The sequence below is a fragment of the Jaculus jaculus genome, chromosome 11 (genome assembly GCF_020740685.1).
Source record: "Jaculus jaculus isolate mJacJac1 chromosome 11, mJacJac1.mat.Y.cur, whole genome shotgun sequence".
Taxonomy (NCBI): domain Eukaryota; kingdom Metazoa; phylum Chordata; class Mammalia; order Rodentia; family Dipodidae; genus Jaculus; species Jaculus jaculus.
Window position 1 is genome coordinate 25,706,906 of NC_059112.1, and position 19,734 is coordinate 25,726,639.

Consider the following 19,734-nt stretch of genomic DNA (forward strand, 5'->3'; position numbering starts at 1 on the left):
AAATTACACCTGAAGTGAAGAGACAATGTGCTTTTTACTTTTTCAAATTTTTTGTTTATTTACTTGAGAGCAACAAACAGAGAAAGAGGCAAAGAGAGAGAGAGAGAGAAAGAGAAAGAAAGCAAGCAAGAAAGAGAATGGGCACACCAGGGCCTCCAACCACTGCAAATGAACTCCAGATGCATGTGCCACCTTGTGTATCTGGCTTACATGGATACTGGGGAATTGAGCCTCAAACTGGGATCCTTAAGCTTCACAGGCAACCACTTAACCAGTAAGCCATTTCTCCAGCCCTTAACGTACTTTTCTTTATGTATGTATGTGTGAGTGTATATACACACCCAAATACATGTGTGTGTATATATTTTTTTTAATTTTAGAGACAGCGAGAGGGAGAGAGAGACAAAGGGCACTCTAGGGACTCCAGCTGCCACAAATAGCAACTCCAGATGTATTCACCACCTTGTGTATCTGGCTTACGTGGGTCCTAGGGAATAGAACCTGGGTTTTTTGGTTTTGTAGGCAAACACCTTAACCACTAAGCCATCTCTCCAGCCCTTGAAAAGTCTCTTCTACTGAGCTGGTTATTTCTTGGGCGAGGGGGGATTCTTTTCCTGAAGGTCTATCTGACACAGAGTTAGGGAAAGGAGTGAAGAGAAAGGAGAGGAAGAAATGCAAAGTTTTATTTACATGCAAATGGATTCAATGAATCCAAAGGGAAACACACTGTAAATACTTTCCAGGCTTAGGTGGCCTGGGCAAAGCCATTGTGCCAAATGAGATCACACTTAAAAAAAAATTTAAGGGCTGGAGAGATGGCTTAGTGGTTGAGAGCTTGCCTGTGAAGCCTAAGGACCCCAGTTCGAGGCTTGATTCCCCTGGACCTATGTTGTCCAGATGTGCAAGGGGGCGCATGCATCTGGAGTTCGTTTCCAGTGGCTAGAGGCCCTGGCATGGCTATTCTCTCTCTCTCTCTGCCTCTTTCTTTCTCTGTCTGTCAATCTCAAATAAAAAAATTAATATTCTATTTATTTATTTGCAAGGGGTGGACAGAATGGGTGAGCTAAGGACCTCAGCCACTGCTAACAAACTCCAGATACAAACACCACTTTGTGCAACTGGCTTTATGTGGGTACTGGAGAATTGAACCCAGGCCAGCAGGCTTTGCAAGCAAGTACTTTTAACTGCTGAGCCATCTCCCTAACCCCAAGGTGTCACTCTGAAGTTCACTTGTCTGTTCCATGATCCCTTAAAACTATCCTTAGTTTCCAGATGAGTAAGTCGAGCTCATGGGGTAAGCTACAGTTGCTTGGCACAGAGACAGAAACACAAACTGAACCCAGGGCCTTTCTGTTGCTCATTCTCATTCTCTACTTCCTATATTGTATTTTCTTCACCATCAAGAATAAAATTGGGGCTAGAGAGATGGCTTAGAGGTTAAGGCGTCTGCCTGCAAAGCCAAAGGATCTCGTTCAATTCTCCAGGACCCACATAAGCCAGATGCACAGGGGATGCAACCATCTGGAGTTTGTTTGCAGTGGCTAGAGGGCCTGGCGTACCCATTCTCTCTCTCTCTCTCTCCCCCCTCCCTCTGTCTCTTTCTCACTCTCAAATAAATAAATAAATAAGTAATATCTTTTTTAAAAGAATAACTCTTTTTTTTTTTTTTTTTTTGAGGTAGGGTCTTGCTTGCTCTAACCCAGGCTGACCTGGAATTTACTATTCAGGCTGGCCTTGAATTCATACTGATCCTCCTAACTCTGGCTCCTCAGTGCTGATATTAAAGGCATGTGCCACCATGACCAACAAGAATAAAACTTTTCTTAAAAAAAACCAAAAACTTATTTATTTGAGAGTGAGAGAGGCAGATAGAAGCAGGGAGAATGGGCATGCCAGGGCCTCTAGCCACTGCAAATGAACTCCAGATGTGTGTACCACTTTGTGCACCTGGCTTATGCAGGTACTGGGGAATCAAAGTTGGGTCCTTTGGCTTTGCCTGCAAGCGCCTTGACTGCTAAGCCATCTCTCCAGCCAAGATAAAATATTTTTTAAAATTACTAAAAAGTTTTAGAAGAGTCACAGAGCCATTTAAAAAAAACAACACAAAAAACAAAGATGGTGGAACAAAAGTAAGTAGAAGGCCTGATCTTGAAAGCAACCTTCAGTGCTTCCCAACGAACACAGAAATTACATGGTAGATAACAAAACAAATGGACCAAGACTTGCCATTCTCTCCGAGGATGTAAAACCAAGCTCGATTATTCATTCCTACAGCCAGATGATAGAACCCCACTGCAATGAAGTTGGGCTCCACGTCAACAGCAACTGTGATGGGCGGCTCCTATAGCACAGAAATGCAACAGTCATGAATCAGCTGCTAAAACTGTTTAGATTAGCAAAACTAACAACCCAAAAAGAAAAGCAATGCAGTTTTCATACTCCTTCAATGAGGTTGGCCACGGTGACCTCAAGGAGGGAGGTGAGGTACGCAATCTTTGTGTTGCAGGCATCCCCGAGTATGGGCAGCTTGGTCAGGAAAACATGGAGTGAGCCCCTTTGGGTGGACAGTGCCAGCAACTGACCATCATCTGTCCAGGACAAGGTACCCAACCCTGAAATAATTCACAGAATAAACGATCGTTTAAAAACAAATCTTTACAAAGCAAATATTTTGATGTAAGTTACTATAGGATTAGACATTTTCAGATGTTTTCTTTGCTGGCTTGAATAGTCTGTGCGAAAGATTAGGAAATTCACCATAGATTGTCAGAAGAGTGAGTGCTGACTTATGAGATATGGCCCAGCAGGAAAGCATATATATATTCACCTTATAAATGGGATCAGTATAAAACTCACTTTTAAACCTCTCAAAGTGTACTTACAACCTTTTAGTCAAGTTGTATGGCTTAACATACCACTAAAATAAGGAGACTATTCTGGGAGGTCAGGGAAGATGTAAATTTTACTCCTCAGTAAGAATGCACATCACACAATATGGCTCTCTGTAACTGAAATGACAAAACAGCAATGGCTTCAGCAAGATCAATACCTTTATTTTCGTCATCCAGATTGATTATAGCATACATGTCTCTTAATTCTGCCAAATCATGGATTTTTATGCTGAAAGATTTAAAAAGTGTACATACTGTTAGTTTTTTTGATTAGCACACAAAGTAACGTGTTCCATTATGACATTTTCACACATCCTTTGTTTTTGCTGATATTCCTCTCCCGCTCCTCTTCCCTGCCTCCCTTCTGCTGGTCCCCTACCTATGCCCAGTGACATTCATGTCACATGTATTCTATTACCTTTTTCCTCAATCCCTCTTTAAGGTCTCTCTCTCTTTAAGTTATATTTTATATTTATTTAAGAGAGAGAGAGAGAACCCTCTGAGCTCTAGTATTATAGGCATATGCCACCACATCCAACATTTCATAGCTTTTGATAAAGTGACTACCTTAATTTTCAAATTCTGAATTAACATTACATACCTGTAATAAATCACACTTGGTCTTAATGTGTAATTCCTTTTAAACGTTGTTGGTTTAGCTTTGCTAAAATTTGTTGAAGATTTTTAATTTTTTTTTAATGTGGCAGAGTCCCACTCTTTTTTCTTTTTCTTTTTACTTTCATTTATTAGAGAAAGAGAGACAGAGAGAGAATGGGTGTACCAGGGCCTTAGGCCACTGCACACAACTCCGGATGCATGTGCCACCATATGCATCTGGCTTATATGGGACTTGGAGAACCAAACCTGGGTCCTTAGGCTTTGTAGGCAAGCACCTTAACTGCTAAGCCATTTCTCCAGCCCTGTTTATAGGTGTGAGCTAGCATACCTAGCTTCTATCAAACATTTTTAAGGGCTGGAGAGATAGCTTAGCAGTTAAAGAGCTTGTCTGCAAAGCCAAAGGACCCAGGTTCGATTCTCCAGGACCCATGTAAGCTAGATGCACAAGGGGGTACATGCATCTGGAGTTCGTTTGCAGTGGCTGAAGGCCCTGGCATGCACATTCTCTCTCTCTCTCCCCATTTCTATATCTCTCTCTCAAAAAAATAAGTAAAAAGAAAATATTTTTAAAAAAACATTTTAAAAGAATTAGTGCCAATACATTTTTTTTTTGTCTTACAAAATCTCTTCCAGAATACAAAACAGAATACCAATTTTAGCCAGGCATGGTGGCACATGCCTTTAATCTCAGCACTCGGGAGGCAGAGGTAGAAGGATTGCTGTGAAATTGAATCCACACTAAGACTAAAAAAACAACAAACAAACAGGGTGGCTTCTAACTCTGCTCTAACACCTGCAGGGTGCAACATGGCAACCCACACACCACACACACACAAAATAATATAAGATCAGAAAGACACCCAACAACACACACACCACACACACACACAAAATAAAATAAGACCAGAAAGACACCCAACATCGCCTTTCTTTTCTCTTTTTGGTTTTTCGAAGTAGGGTCTCACTCTAGCCCAGGCTGACCTGGAATTCACTCTGTATTCTCAGGGTGGCCTCAAACTCACTGCGATACTCCTATGTCTGCCTCCTGAGTGCTGTGACTAAAAGTGTGAGCTACCACATCCAGCTCCCAACATCAACTTCTTAAAAAAATATTTATTTACTTATTTTCAAGCAGAAAGAGACAGAGAGAAGATAGGTACGGCAAGGCCTCTTATGATTTATTTTCAAGCACAGAGAGAGAAGACTGGGCATGGCAAGGCCTCCTTGCCACTGCAAACAAACTACAGATGCATGTGTCACTTTGTGCATCTGGCTTTACATGGATACCAGGGAATCAAACCTGCACTTCAGGCTTTGCAAGCAAATACGTTAACCACCGAGCCATCTCTCCAACTCTCCAATACCAACTTCCAACCTCCATATTCATGTGTACAACATGTATGCATACCACACATACATATTCCCACATACATTTGAACATGCATGTACACAGGCACAAACATAAAATTAAATAGAACAATGAAAATGAAAATACAATGTATCAAAATATGTGTCTGGAGTTCGTTTGCAGTGGTTAGAGACCCTGGCTAATTCATTCCCCTGTCTCCACTGTTCTACTTACTTAAAAAGTTGCTTTGAGGGGCTGGAGGGATGGCTTAGCGGTTAAGGTGTTTGCATGAAAAGCCAAAGGACCCAGGTTTGATTCCCTAGGACCCATATTAGCCAAATGCACAAGGGCGTGCATACGTCTGGGGTTCGTTCGCAGTGGCTGGAGGCCCTGGCGCGCCCATTCTCTCTCTCTCTATTAAATAAATAAATAAATAAAAAATATTTAAAAGTTGCCTTGGGATTCTGTGAGCCATGGCCCATTTAAATATGTTGTTTAATTTCCAAATGTTTGGAGATGTTCCTGTTCCTTCTGCTACTGGTTTCCAATGTGAGAAACTAGTTTGTTTTAAAAACTTTTATTTACTTATTTGAAAGAAGGAGGGAAGGAGAGAATGGGTGCACCAGGGCCTTCAGCCACTGCAAACAAACCTCAGACGCATGTGCCACCTTGTACATCTGGCTTATGTGGGTCCTGGGGAATTGAACCTGTGTCCTTTAGCTTTGCAGGCAAGCACCTTAACTGCTAAGCCATCTCTCCAGCCTGACAAACTAGTTTTTTGAGTATCATTAGACTATGGTCAGAGAACATATCTTGTATGATTCAATTCAAGACTGTTAAGGGTTGTCTCATGGCCCAGGATATGGCCTACCTTGATAAATATTTCTTGGGCATTTGAAAAAACTAAGTATCCTATCCAGTGTGCTAACGCATGCCTTTAATTTTAGCACTTGGGAGGCAGAGGTAGGAGGATTGCGGTGAGTTCAAGGCCACCCTGAGACTACATAGTGGATTCCAGGTCAGCCTAGGCTAGAGAGACCCTACCTTGGGGGGGTGGGTGGGAACTATTGTGTTGTCATTGGCTAGTGTGTTTATAGATGTCTGTTAGGTCCAGCTGGTTTAAAGTGTTGAGTCTTTTATTTCCTTGTTGCTCTTGTGCCTAGATGGTTCCGTATATTACTGAAAGCGGGTTCTTAAGTCTCCAACTATTATTGCTAAACTGTCTATTAGTACTTCCAATCCTGCCACTCTTTTCTTCCTATCTTTTGAGACTCTGCTTTTCAATACACACAGAGTTAGCAGTAGCCCTTATCTTTTAGGTGTACATGAAGGACAGCGGTTCTCTGCATCATTCTGACACTGCTGTATAAATCGCTATTTCCAAAAAGAGTGGGATTTTCCTGATTCTTGTGTCAGTCAGGTAGTTTTGGGCTACATTCTGAACATTTTGAACATTTTTTCCTAGTCTACTTCCCATGGAGAAAGGGTCCTGGCTTTGGAGGACCGTCAGTACGACTGGAGTGAGACCGTGGGCTTCAGCCAGTCCTCTGCAGGCTTCAATGTCAGCTCCATGTTCAAAGCCTTTTAGTTGTATTCATGTGTCCCTTCATGGCTCAGTGGCCACTTGAGGCCTTGGGCTATGATCTACCCCTTAGTTCGATGCTCAAAGTCTTTGCACAAGTACAAAATAAGATCTGTTCTTGCAAGCTCAAGGGGAAACACAGGAGTAAGTTCAAAGATATCTTTACAAGGTCACTTTCCTGAATTCCTTTTCTCTATGATTAACCTAGTCCTTTCTGGTTCTACTTATTTATTGATTTATTTGTGAAAGAGAGAGAGACAGGGAAAAAGAGGCAGACAGAGAAAGTGAGTATGGGCATGCCAGGGCTTCCTGTCACTGCCTATGAACTCCAGTTACATGTGCCACTTAGTGCATCGGGATTTACATGTGTAATGGGGAATCCAACCCAGATTGTCAGGGTTTGCAAGCACCTTCAACTGCTGAACCATGTCTCACGCTCCCCTTTCTGGTTCCTTAGGGATCTCATTTGGATTGGGTGTCTAATTACCCAGATCCACCTGGTGGCTTCCACAACTGCCTGTGGAAGAGCAGAGATATCAGTAAACAAAAGGGGCTTATTTTCTAGTTTCTTGGGACCCCAGCTCCTCTAGCTGCAAAGAAAGCTCACCCTCCACCACAGATTTAGGTGCTGGTGGGCCCTCAATGTCATTCTAGTTCCACTGGTGAGGCAGCTTAGTGGCTGGGTGGCAAGAGAGGACAAAGAACGACATAAAGGAGGGTGGAGGGTTTTCTCTGAGTGCTTGTTTTGACGCTCTCTACCTGGGCTGCTGCAAGAGTCACGAGAAACTGGCAAACACATAGAGACTCCCTGCTGGTTTGATGGCACAGCGAATTCTGGTCTTTAGTTTATCTGCTGTTCCTTCATTTTCAAAGATCTTCAATCTACACATCTATCCAGCTGGATTCAGTGGGAGAGATGGGGGGTACTTATTTCATGCAGCCCAGACTGCCCATTATATTATCATTTATTATTACTATTATTTTGTTTTGTTGAAGGAGGATCCAGGATGACCAGGAACTCATAGCAATCTTCTGCCTCTAGAGTACTGAAATTAAAGGTGTGTGTCACCACACCAGGCTGCCTATTGTATTTAAGATTGACTTTCTGGGCTGGAGAGGTGGCTTTAGTGGGTAAGCCCTTGCCTGTGAAGTCTAAGGACCCCCATTCAAGGCTCAATTCCCCAGGATCCATGCTAGCCAGATGCACAAAGAGGCGCACGCATCTGGAGTTCGTCTGCAGTGGCTGGAAGTCCTGGCGTGCCCATTCTCTCCCTCTCTCTTTCTATCTGCCTCTTTCTCTCCCTGTCACTCTCAAATACATCAATAAAAATAAACCAAAGAAGAAAAAGATTGACTTTCTTTTTAATTTAAAATTTTATTTATCTGCAATGAGAGAGAGGAGAGAGAGAGAAAATAGAGAGAAAGAGAGAGAAAGTGAAGAGAGAGAGAGGAGAATGGGTACACCAGGGCCTCCAGGAACTGCAGATGAACTCCAGATGCATGCACCACTTCGTGCATTGGCTTTATGTGGGCACTGGGGAACCGAACCTGGGTCATTAGGCATTATAGATAAGTGCCTTAACTGCTAAGCCAGCTCTCCAGTCCTAAGATCGACTTCGTAAGCAAACTTTATTATATGTGAGTGTCAAACAGGGAGGAAGAGAGAATTTTTCACTACAAATATGTTCTAAAAGTACAAGCATGGGGCTGGAGAGATGGCTCAGCAGTCACAGCACTAGCCTGCAAAGCCTAACGACCTGGATTCAACTCTCCAGTATGCACGTGAAGCTGGATGCACAAAGTGGTGCGTGCATCTGGAGTCTGTATGTAGTGGCCAGAGGCCCCTAGCACGCCCCTGCTCTCTCCTTCTCTCAAATATATAAATAAAATATTTTTTTAAAAAGTACAAGCATGGGGGCTGGAGAGATGGCTTAGTGGTTAAGGCATTTGCCTGTACAGCCAAAGGACCCACGTTTGACTCCCCAGATCCCATATAAGTCAGATGCACAAGGGGCACATGCATCTGGAGTTCATTTGCAGTGGCTACAGGCCCTGGCGTGCCCATTCTCTCTCTGTCTGTCTCTATCTCACTCTGCTTGAAAATAAATAATTTTTTTTTTTAAAGTACAAGCAAAGGGCTGGAGAGATGGCTTAGTGGTTAAGCGCTTGCCTGTGAAGCCTAAGGACCCCGGTTCAAGGCTCGATTCCCCAGGACCCATGTTAGCCAGATGTACAAGGGGGCACACACATCTAGAGTTCGTTTGCAGTGGCTGGAGGCCCTGGTGTGCCCATTCTCTATCTCTCTCTCTCTCTCTCTCTCTCTGCCTCTTTCTCTCTCTGTCACTCTCAAATAAATAAATTAAAATGAACAAAAAAAAATTTTAAAAAAGTACAAGCATGTATGAATGTCAGATTCACCTTGACCACCAAAGTTCTGCTGATTCTCTTAAGTCCTCCCCCGTGTACATGCTCCCATGTGATTGTCACTTACCAGCTGTCCCCACATGTAGCAGCTTTGTTCAGAGCCTGTGAAATTGCCACACTGGTTAAATTGTCCTTATGGTCACGAGCCTTAAATATCTCTTGCCCAATTTCTGGAATGTAAGTGGAAATGACCAGAAAGGTTCCACGTGAAAAGCCAACCATGATGTAGCTGTCACCATACCTACAGCGGCACAGGCCGGGGAGAGAGACAGTGAGCAATCACTACCATGGGCACTATGGTAAGGCACTAAAAAGCTTAAAATCAGGAATTACAGAATGCAATTTATCAAGGCCCTATCAGACAATATGCTAGATAGTGTTACATATAAAGTCACAGAATGGAACATAGAAAATGCTATATATAGAATTTAATGTTCCAGAAAATGTCAATATAAATCACATGGTTGTTTTTCATTAAGAAGCTTTTTGTGAGCTGGGTGTGGTGGTGCACATCTTTAATCCCAGCCCCGGGGAGGCGGAGGTAGGTGGATCACTGTGAGTTCGAGGCCACCCTGAGACTACATAGTGAATTCCAGGTCAGCCTGAGTCAGAGTGAGACCCTACCTTGAAAAACCAAAAGCAAAACCAAACAAATCCAAAAAGAAGCCGGGCATGGTGGCATATACCTTTAATCCCAGCACTCGGGAGGCAGAGGTAGGAGGATCGCTGAGAGTTTGAGGCCACCCTGAGACTACATAGTGAATTCCAGCTCAGCCTGAGTCAAAGTGAGACCATACCTTGAAAAACCAAGACCAAAAACAAATCCAAAAATAAGCCAGGCATGGTGGCATACGCCTTTAATCCCAGCACTCAGGAGGCAGAGGTAGGAGGATCACCATGAGTTCGAGGCCACCCTGAGACTACATAGTGAATTACAGGTCAGCCTGGACTACAGTGAGACCCTACCTCAAAAAAAAAAAAAAAAAAAGCAGCTTCTTGTACATACCAGCTGTAGCAGACAATGTTGCCGTAGGCCTGCTGAAACTCCAGGTCTATTGGGCTGTCCGGTTCATTCAGATTAAAAAGAAACAATGTTTTCTTGCCAACTATAGCACTTATCTGCCCGAAGAGATTAAGAGATTATGAAATGAGTTACTCAGAGTTTCATAAAGACCAACAAGCAAATCCAGACAGCTCAGCCCAATTTGTGAAAACAATAAGCCGAAGTTAGATGTGCTAGATGCTATAATTAGTATGAAGTGTGATTAACAAAAAACCCCACTTACTGATACATGTACATGTTTTGGTAAGGATAGTTGGCTTTACATATCTTCAGTGTATCTTTTTAAACATATTAAAGTAGCTTTGTGGGCTGGAGAGATGGTTTAGTGATTGAGCGCTTGCCTGTGAAGCCTAAGGACCCTGGTTCAAGGCTCAATTCCCCAGGACCCACATAAGCCAGATGCACAAGGGGGTGCATACATCTAGAGCTCATTTGCAGTGGCTGGAGGCCCTGGCACACCCATTCTCTATCTATCTGCCTCTTTTTCTCTCTGTCACTCTCAAATAACTAAAAATGAACAACAAAAAAATTTTTTTAAGTAGCTTTGTGAAACAGACTTTTAAACACTCTGTAGTTCTCATTAGAATACCACTGTGCTATTTAGGAAAGCGAGTCTGGTGTAATTCAATTCGTATTTAGAATATAAAAAAAAATTTTTTTCCACTCTAAGAGGTTACTTAACTTTTGAGCTACCTGGGATTACAGGTCTACGCCACTATGGATTTATTAGCTGCTATGTTACGCCATGACTTTTCATCACCTTCAGGTCAGTATGGTGGAGCTAATATCCCTGTTTCCATTACCTATAGGTCTGGGTGCAGTAGCTAGTATATCTGTTATTCATATGAGTTAAGAGTTAACTTTAATTTTCACTGGAGGCTGTATTTGTATTGAGAGAGAAAACGTATATTACTTAAATTGAGAGTAATACTTTGTGTATTTTCTTGACAAGAAGCTATCAACTGTACAAGGCTATGAATTTAAAAAGAGCTTTTTAGGGCTGGGTATGGTGGCTCATGCCTTTAATCCAAGTACTTGAGAGTCATAGATAGGAGGATCACCATGAGTGTGAGGTCACTGTGAGACTACAGAGTGAATTCCAGGTCAACCTGGGCTAGAGTGAAAACCTATCTCAAAAAAACCAAATATATATGTGTGTGTGTGTGTGTACTGATTTCCTAAAAAGCAATATATAATAAAGAAATACTGCTTTCTTAAATATATTCATGTTGGTTTTAAAAATTATCAGGTTTTTGGAATGTTATAAAGTATGAGGAAAAAGTACCTATGCAAGGAACAAAACCTGTAATTTTCAGAGATCTCTTCATAGCTGATACAAAAAATTTAAAATTACATAGAAGCTCATATTTCTTAAAAGAAATGTTCTTAGGAGGGCCTGTATGGTTTCTGCTGCCAGGAATAAATACAGCAACACCAACTGCAATAGCAAACTGATCTCATCTGCTAGGCCACAAGGTAGTCAGCCAAAGCAAAACATATTGTTAGGTCTCAATAATTAAGCCTTACCTTGGTTTAATAAATAATAGTTGTAATTTACTGATAGAAATCTGAGCCATCTGAGAAAAGGAAATTAAATATTCTATAAGACTACTGAAATGATTTGAACATGGATTGGATTAGAATTCTTACTGTGTTTTCAGCCGTAGAACTTCGGTCATCAGTCTTATTTGAGGAATACCATTTGATGGCACTTGGCTCTGATTTCACTGGTGTCTATGGGGGTAAGAAATATCATCACTAACAACAAAGATTCAAATTCATTCAGGGGGGCCCAGGGTGTAGCTCAGTGGTAGAGCACATGCTATGTATATATGAGGCCCTGGGTTCAATTCTTAATTCCTTCCTCCTCCAAAAACCCCAAAGACACATATACAAATTTATTCTTGATATTGATAAAACATGTAACTTGCTTTTATCTATGGCTAATTTTAGACTGAGAACCTGAAATTTCTACTGCAACAAATATCTGGAATTCTAGATGAAACAGAACAGGCTGACAGAAAGCTTGAAGAAGCCATTCTACATGCAGTTCAATGACAGCAAGATACACCACCAGTGAAGATACTCAACAGTGGATACCGCAAGCCCTATAATTGGCCAGCCAGGCCAAATGAGCCAACAGCTGCAATAGTGGCACGTCTGTCATGGTGGAAACCAACTGTCCTCCAATTGGACTTGAGGCCCACTCCATGGGGGGAAATACATCCCTGATACTGAAAACTTAAAACAGAGGTAGTCATAAGCCCTAGGGGTGTAACATCGGCTGATGTCTGGAAAAATGTATATACTATGCTTATCAAACTGCCCAGTAAGCAGTTCTTTTAATTTTTATACCCTTATATTAATGCTACTCTCACTTTGGGTAGAGAATCTTCTCTTTTCAGATGGCAGTGACTTTGGGGTAACTCAGAAGGTATCACAGTGCTGGAAAGAAGTGACTGGAGTACTGAGTAACATCTTGATCACACCTTCCAAGGCTCAGGGTCTAATGCAGAAGAGGTGGCGGAAAGAATGTAAGAGCCAAAGGAAGGGTAGGACTCCTTACAACGTGCTCCCTCCAGACACAAAATGGCCTGGATATCCATGACCTCACAGTGCCTGACACTACCTACACAAGACCATCATAATAGGCGGAAAAGACCATGACATCAAAATAAAAGAGAGACTGATTGAGATGGGAAGGGGATATGATGGAGAATGGAATTTCAAAGGGGAAAGTGTGGGGGGAGTGTATTACCATGGGATACTTTTTATAATCATGGAAAATGTTAATAAAAATTGAGAATAAAAAATAAAAGAAAAATAAATAAATAAATAATGAAGAAAAAAAAAAAGGAACAGAACCGTACCTTATCAAATGCACAGATTAGCTTGAAAGAAAGCAAAGGTTTACAGGGATCATCAGCCAAGATCAAACTAAAATCAAAGTCATATGTACAGAAATTCACACTGCTTCTATTTGTCTTGGCTTGAAGCCTGGGTCAGAAAAACAAAATTCATTTAAGAATTTGTAATATAAAACATGTTTTCCTCTCCTCATTATGGTCTGCGATTCAAATTTATACACTGAGTGGTCTGGGAGCGCCTGAGGGAAAGCACGATAGAGAAAGTAGAAGGAAGGCTCCAGGCTCGTCGGATTCCAGGAGAACAAATCCAGAGCTGCTTCCAGGACAGCAGAAGCTTTCCCACAAGTCTTCGTGGTGGCTCATACCTATAGCCCCAGCACGCAGAAGACTGAGGGAGGCGGATTGCTGTGAGTTTGAGGCCAGCCTGGCTACCGGAGTGAGTTCCATGTCAGGTGGGGTTAGAATGAGACCCGGCCTCAAAAATAAATAAATAAGGGCTGGAGAGATGGCTTAGCGGTTAAGCGCTTGCCTGTGAAGCCTAAGGACCCCGGTTCAAGGCTCGATTCCCCAGGACCCACGTTAGCCAGATGCACAAGGGGCGAACGCATCTGGAGTTCGTTTGCAGTGGCTGGAAGCCCTGGCGTGCCCATTCTCTCTCTCTCTCACTCTCTCAGTCTCTCTCTCTGCCTCTTTCACTCTCGATCTCTCTCATATAAATAAATAAACAAAATTAATAAATAAAATGAAAGCTTTTCCACAGACAAACCACACTAAAGATGAGCTTGGAGTTCAAAATTACAGGGCTGGAGAGATGGCTTGGCAGTTAAGGTGCACAAGGTGGCACGTGTGTCTGGAGTTCAGCAGCAGCGGCAGGAGGCCCTGGCATGCCCATTCTCCCTCTCTCAATCTGCCTCTTTCTCACTCTCAAATAAATAAGTAAAATATTTTTTTAAAAAGGTTAAAAATTGGGCTGGAGAGATGACTTAGTAGTTAAGCACTTGCCTGTGAAGCCTAAGGACCCTGGTTCAAGGCTTGACTCCCCAGGACCCACGTTAGCCAGATGCACAAAAGAGGGTGCACGCATCTGGAGTTTGTTTGCAGTGGCTGGAGGCCCTGGCGCACCCACTTTCTCCTCTGCCTCTTTCTCTGTCTGTCGCTCTCAAATAAATAAATAAAAATAAACCAAAAAAGGGCTGGAGAGATGGCGTAGCGGTTAAGCGCTTGCCTGTGAAGCCTAAGGACCCCGGTTCGAGGCTCGGTTCCCCAGGTCCCACATTAGCCAGATGCACAAGGGGGCGCACGCGTCTGGAGTTCGTTTGCAGAGGCTGGAAGCCCTGGCGCGCCCATTCTCTCTCTCTCCCTCTATCTGTCTTTCTCTCTGTGTCTGTCGCTCTCAAATAAATAAATTTAAAAAAAAATTTAAAAAAAAAGTTAAAAATTACAAAATTCACAGAGGAACAGGGCATCAAGTACAAATGAAAGAGATAAATCATAAATACTTTTTTTGGTTTTTCGAGGTAGGGTCTCACTCTAGCCCAGGCTGACCTGGAATTCACTATAGAGTCTCATGGTGCCCTCAAACTCATGGCAATCCTCCTACCTCTGCCTCCCAAGTGCTGGGATTAAAGGCGTGCGCCACCACACCCAGCTTCATAAATACTTTTTTTTTTTAATTTTTTTTGTTCATTTTTATTTATTTATATGAGAGTGACAGAGAGAGAAAGAGACAGCTAGAGAGAGATTGAGAATGGGCACGCCAGGGCATCTAGCCACTGCAAACAAACTCCAGACGCGTGCACCCCCTTGTGCATCTGGCTAATGTGGGACCTGGGGAATCGAGCCTCGAACCAGGGTCCTCAGGCTTCACAGGCAAGCGCTTAACCGCTAAGCCATCTCTCCAGCCCCATAAATACTTTTAAAATGACTAAAGATAGGTGCTGGGAAAATGACTCAGCAGTTAAAGGCTCACAAAGACAAAAGAAAGAGGGCTGGAGAGATGGCTTAGTGGTTAAGAGCTTGCCTGTGAAGCCTAAGGACCCCGGTTCGAGGCTTGGTTCCCCAGGACCCACGTTAGCCAGATGCACAAGGGGGCGCACGCGTCTGGAGCTCGTTTGCAGAGGCTGGAAGCCCTGGCGCGCCCATTCTCTCTCTCTCCCTCTATCTGTCTTTCTCTCTGTGTCTGTCGCTCTCAAATAAATAAATAAATAAATAATAAAAAAAAAATTTAAAAAAAAAGAAAGAAAAAAATATGAAATATATACATATCCATTAAAAGACTTTTACATTTTGTGGTCGGGGCCATCTCTCCAGCCCTTAATTTTATTGTTTATGTTACAATCAAATAGTGACATCACTGATTTATTTGAAAGATTCAATTAAAATGTTTAAGTTACTAAAATCAACTTTTTCTACCTGACTTTAGTTTGCCAATTTATCTGCTGGTATACCTACCAGATAATTTATTAGCCCCACACATTTTGACACTTGGAAGTATGAAAAAATAATTGATCAGAGAATGATTTTTATTTTTTTGAGGCAAGCCTAACATACTGCCTCCTTTTTTTTTGGTTTTTCGAGGTAGGGTCTCACTCTAGCCCAGGCTGACCTGGAATTCACTATGGAGTCTCAGGGTGGCCTTGAACTCAGTGATCCTCCTACCTCTGCCTCCCGAGTGCTGGTATTAAAGGCATGTGCCACCACGCACGGCTTCTGCCTCCTTTTTTTATGACAGGGAGAGAGAAAGAGAGGAGAGGACTGGCATGCCAGGGCCTCAGCCACTGCAATCGAATTCCAGATGTGTGTGCTCCCTTGTACCGATGTGTCACCTCGTGCATCTGGCTTACATGAGACCTGGAGAGTTGACCGTGGGCCCTTGAGCTTTATAGACAAGTGCCTTAACCGCTAAGCCATCTCTTCAGCCCAAAGCATGATTTTTTTTTTAAATAAAGTTTTAAAATTTCATTTTTATTTACTTACTTGAGAGAGAGAAAGAGGCAGAGAGAGAGAGAGAGAGAGAATGGGTGCTCCAGGGCCTCCAGCTACTGCAAACAAACTCCAGACACATGCGCCCCCTTGTGCATCCAGCTTACATGGGTCAAGAGAGTCAAAACGGGATCCTTTGGCTTTGCAGGCAAATGCCTTAACTGCTAAGCCATCTCTCCAGCCTCCCAGAGCATGATTATTTTTATATCAGTCAAATTTTAGGTAACTGTCTGATAAACAGCTGCTAATTGTGGTAAATTTCTTAACACATCAGACCATAGAAACAATAGTGCATTACCTGTCTTATCGTGTCGCCTTCCTGATTACTAACTGTAATCATTTTATCTTCTCCACCTAAGGCAAGAAGATTTTCTGCATTCCAACATCCACATGTGATTTTCTTAGTATGTTTTCCTGAAAAAGAGATGATTTTTTAGAAAATTATTTATTTATTTGCACGCCGAGATAAAGAGTCACAGGCTGAGAGAATGGGTGCACCAGGGCCTCCAGCTATGCAAATTAACTCCAAATGTATGTGCCTCCTTGTGCATCCGGCTCTACTAGGGTACAAGGGAATCGAACCCCAGTTGTTAAGCTAGGTGTAGTGGCTCACGCCTTTACTCCCAGCACTTGGGAGGGAGGGAGAGGAGAATCGCCATGAGTTTGAGGCCACCCTGAGACTACACAGTGAGTTCCAGGTCAGCCTCAGCTAAAGCAAGACTCTACCTTGAAAAAAACAAACAAAAATAATAAACCTGGGTTGTTAGGCTTTACAGGCAAGTGCCTTAACCACTGATCCATCTCTCCAGCCCAAGAGATGTTTGTTTTTGTTTTTCAAAGTAGGGCCTCACGCTAGTCCAGGCTGACCACCATGCCCAGTTTTTTTGTTTGTTTTGTTTTTGTTTTTGGAGGTAGGGGTTCACTCTAGCTCAGGCTGACCTGGAATTCCCTAGGTAGCCTCAGAGTGGCCTCAAACTCACAGTGATCCTCTACCTCTCCCTCCCGAGTGCTGAGATTAAAGGCATGTGCCACCAAGCCTGGCCAGTTTTCCAATTTTTTTAATGTGGACATGAGCACAGACTCTAGCACAAAATATTTTGTTTTTGCACAAATTTTGTCTACCACATAACCAAACTGTAATGGTAATATCTGAAGACAAATACATTTCCAAAATGTACAAGTATCTTCACTGATATTCAGCTCCACGGTCTGACAAACCTGTGGTCCAAGCAGATTTAACATGCTTTAACAGACTGAACTGCTCATGGATAACTGAAAGACACATGAGCTTTCAGCGATAAGGTGGCTGTGGAAGTGAGATACCAGCCTTGCAAAGGACCCATGATCCTACTGATCTCTTCAGCCCCTCCTCACCTTCAAGTTTCTTAATAAAATGGTTGATAGAAGGGGGGGGGGAATCAACACATTTAATTTCCAATAATAAAGAGATAAAAATTTAGACACACTAAGTGAGCTGTGTGCTGAGAAGTGAGTCTCTTATCTAGTGAAAAACATGACATAACCACTGAGCAATCAGTATACTTTTTCACTAAGGATTCCAGGCAATGCAAAGACTGCATTTGTTGGAGGAAACCACATGCAATTTGTACTGTGGGCATTGTGAGGGTCCAGGGATAGGTAAATCCTTAAGAGTCATAAAATTAATAAGGATGTGATAGCTCATGCTTATGATTCCAGCATGGGAGAAGCTGAGGTAGAGGATCTCTATGATTTCAACCAACTGTGAGAGAGGCTAAGACAGATAATTAACTCATATATTTTCAGGCCCATTTTATAAAGGTTACCACAAGAATGTGACAAGAATCAATATGAAAATCGAAGATCACATGTAAAGGCTGGAGAGATGGCTCAGTGGTTAAGGTGCTTCCCTGCATACTCTGACCTTAGCTCAAGGGAGATTCTTAAAAGGAAGTAAAGGGATTGCTCTGATTACACACATAAGCCAGAGAGGGCCTTCATACTGAAAAACCTCCCTCCCAATGCTAGGGAAATCTGAGGCAGTGGAATTTACATTTAGATAAAGCATCTCAAATATTTAGTAGTTTTCCCAGCTACAACCTACCAAGGACAGGAATCTTTCGAGATGTCTGATGATTATAAATTAGCAAATTTCCTTTAACTGTTCCAATAGCCAGGAAACTTCCGATTTTTGACCAAAGAAGGAAAGACATTTGATCCCTATAACATTAAAATATGGGTTACTATACAATTCACATTCATGACCTTTCAGTAAGCATTTTAAAAAGTACCAAATGAGGGGCTGGAGAGATGGCTTAGCAGTTAAGGCATTTACCTGCAAAACCAAAGGACCCTGGTTTGATTCCCCAGGACCCACGTAAGCCAGATGCACAAGGGGGGGGTGCATGAGTCTGGAGTTCGTTTGCAGTGTCTGAAGACCCTGGCGTGCCCATTCTCTCTCCCCCTCTTTGTGCCTCTTTCTCTCTCAAATAAATAAATAAATAAATAAAAATAAAGTTAAAAAAAAAAGCCAGGTGTGGTAGCGCACACCTTTAATTTCAGCACTCGGGAGGCAGAGACAGGAGGATCACCATGAGTTCAAGACCACCCTGAGACTACATAGTGAATTCCATGTCAGCCTGGACTAGAGTGAGACCCTACCTCATAAAACAAAACAAAAAAAAAATACATAATGCATGCTGATTTCAACAGTTACAATATAATCTATTGTATGGGATAACTCATGATATTAATTTGTGTACTAAAATTGAAAAAGACAGCAAACAATGAAAGTTCTGAGCCCTAGTAAGACTACATTGGGCAAAAAATTATCTTCTGCAGGGCTGAAGAGATCACTGCACCTTTTCGAACAATTTTATTTTTATGGATTGAGAGAAATAGGTAGAGAGAGAGAGACTGGGCATGCCAGGGCCTCTAGCTACTGCAAACAAACTCTAGCCATCTTGTGCTTCTGGCTTATGTGGATCCTGGGGAATTGAACCTGGGTCTGGCTTTGCAGGCAAGCACCTTAGTTGCTAAGCCATCTCTCCAGTCCTCACCACTGCATCTTTAAAGTCATAGTACTAAGACACTGTTAGCATCAAGCCTACAAATAACCAATCATGTTGCTAAGTGAAAACTTAAAAGAATTTAAAAAATTGGAAAATGGTAATTTTCTAATTGCCCTGATCAGCACACACTTTACTCATGTGTAAACACACCATATTACACCCTAGTACCATATCCAAAGAATTATGCTCACAGAAATTATCTAAGGACCAAGAGGAAGTCTGTGACTACCACTAGAATAACAAAAACAAGTTTATCCTTACCTTATGCCATTGTCTAACTGGCTGGTCTTATTTGTGTTGGCATCCCACAGATAAATGCAACTAGACTTCTCAGCAATTACTGCTAAAATGTCACCATCTTTATCCCAATCCATGGAGACACAGTTTCTTTTATAAGAGAGAGCAAAACATTATTCTTACAGTTTCCAAAAGTAAAAGAATAAATACCCATCTGGTTATATAACTTTTCTCTGTAACAAGATCATTTAACATATTTTTATTTTATTTTTTAATTTTCGAGAGAAAGAGAGAGAGAGAATTGGGCCTCAGCCACTTAAACTCCAGATGCTTGCACCACCTAGTGGGCATGTGTAACCTTGCACTTGCCTCACCTTTATGCCTCTGGCTTCTCAGGCAAGCACCTCAACCACTAAGCCATCTCTCCAGCCCTCAACATAAACATTGATGGAATAAGAACAGTGATTTGCCCAAGGTCACAGTTATATGCTAGGAAAGACTAACATGTTTCTTACTGTTTAAAATTATTCTCAGGGCTGTGGAAATGGTTTAGCAGTTAAGGCATTTGCCTGGGAAGCCTAAGGACCCCGGTTCAATTCCCCAGGACCTATGTAAGCCAAATGCACAAGAGGGCACATGTATCTGGAGTTCACTTGCAGTGGCTAGAGGCCC

The 19,734-nt window shown here is 42.3% G+C and overlaps 1 protein-coding gene across 3 annotated transcripts in view; it reads right to left on the reverse strand.

Annotated features, from left to right (window-relative positions):
• Positions 1–19,734, reverse strand: part of Wdr19 (WD repeat domain 19) — a 92,198-nt gene that overhangs the window by 65,298 nt on the left and 7,166 nt on the right. For 2 of the 3 annotated variants that reach the window (XM_045161675.1, XM_045161676.1), the window contains exons 4-13: positions 19,087–19,212; positions 17,859–17,974; positions 16,074–16,189; positions 12,797–12,817; positions 11,577–11,660; positions 9,870–9,982; positions 8,931–9,104; positions 3,050–3,120; positions 2,440–2,612; positions 2,227–2,341 (exon numbers count right to left, since the gene is read on the reverse strand). In XM_045161675.1, the coding sequence (XP_045017610.1) occupies positions 2,227–2,341; positions 2,440–2,612; positions 3,050–3,120; positions 8,931–9,104; positions 9,870–9,982; positions 11,577–11,660; positions 12,797–12,817; positions 16,074–16,189; positions 17,859–17,974; positions 19,087–19,212 (1,109 nt within the window). The remainder of the gene's footprint in view (positions 1–2,226; positions 2,342–2,439; positions 2,613–3,049; positions 3,121–8,930; positions 9,105–9,869; positions 9,983–11,576; positions 11,661–12,796; positions 12,818–16,073; positions 16,190–17,858; positions 17,975–19,086; positions 19,213–19,734) is intronic. The other variant, XM_045161677.1, reaches the window with a different exon arrangement.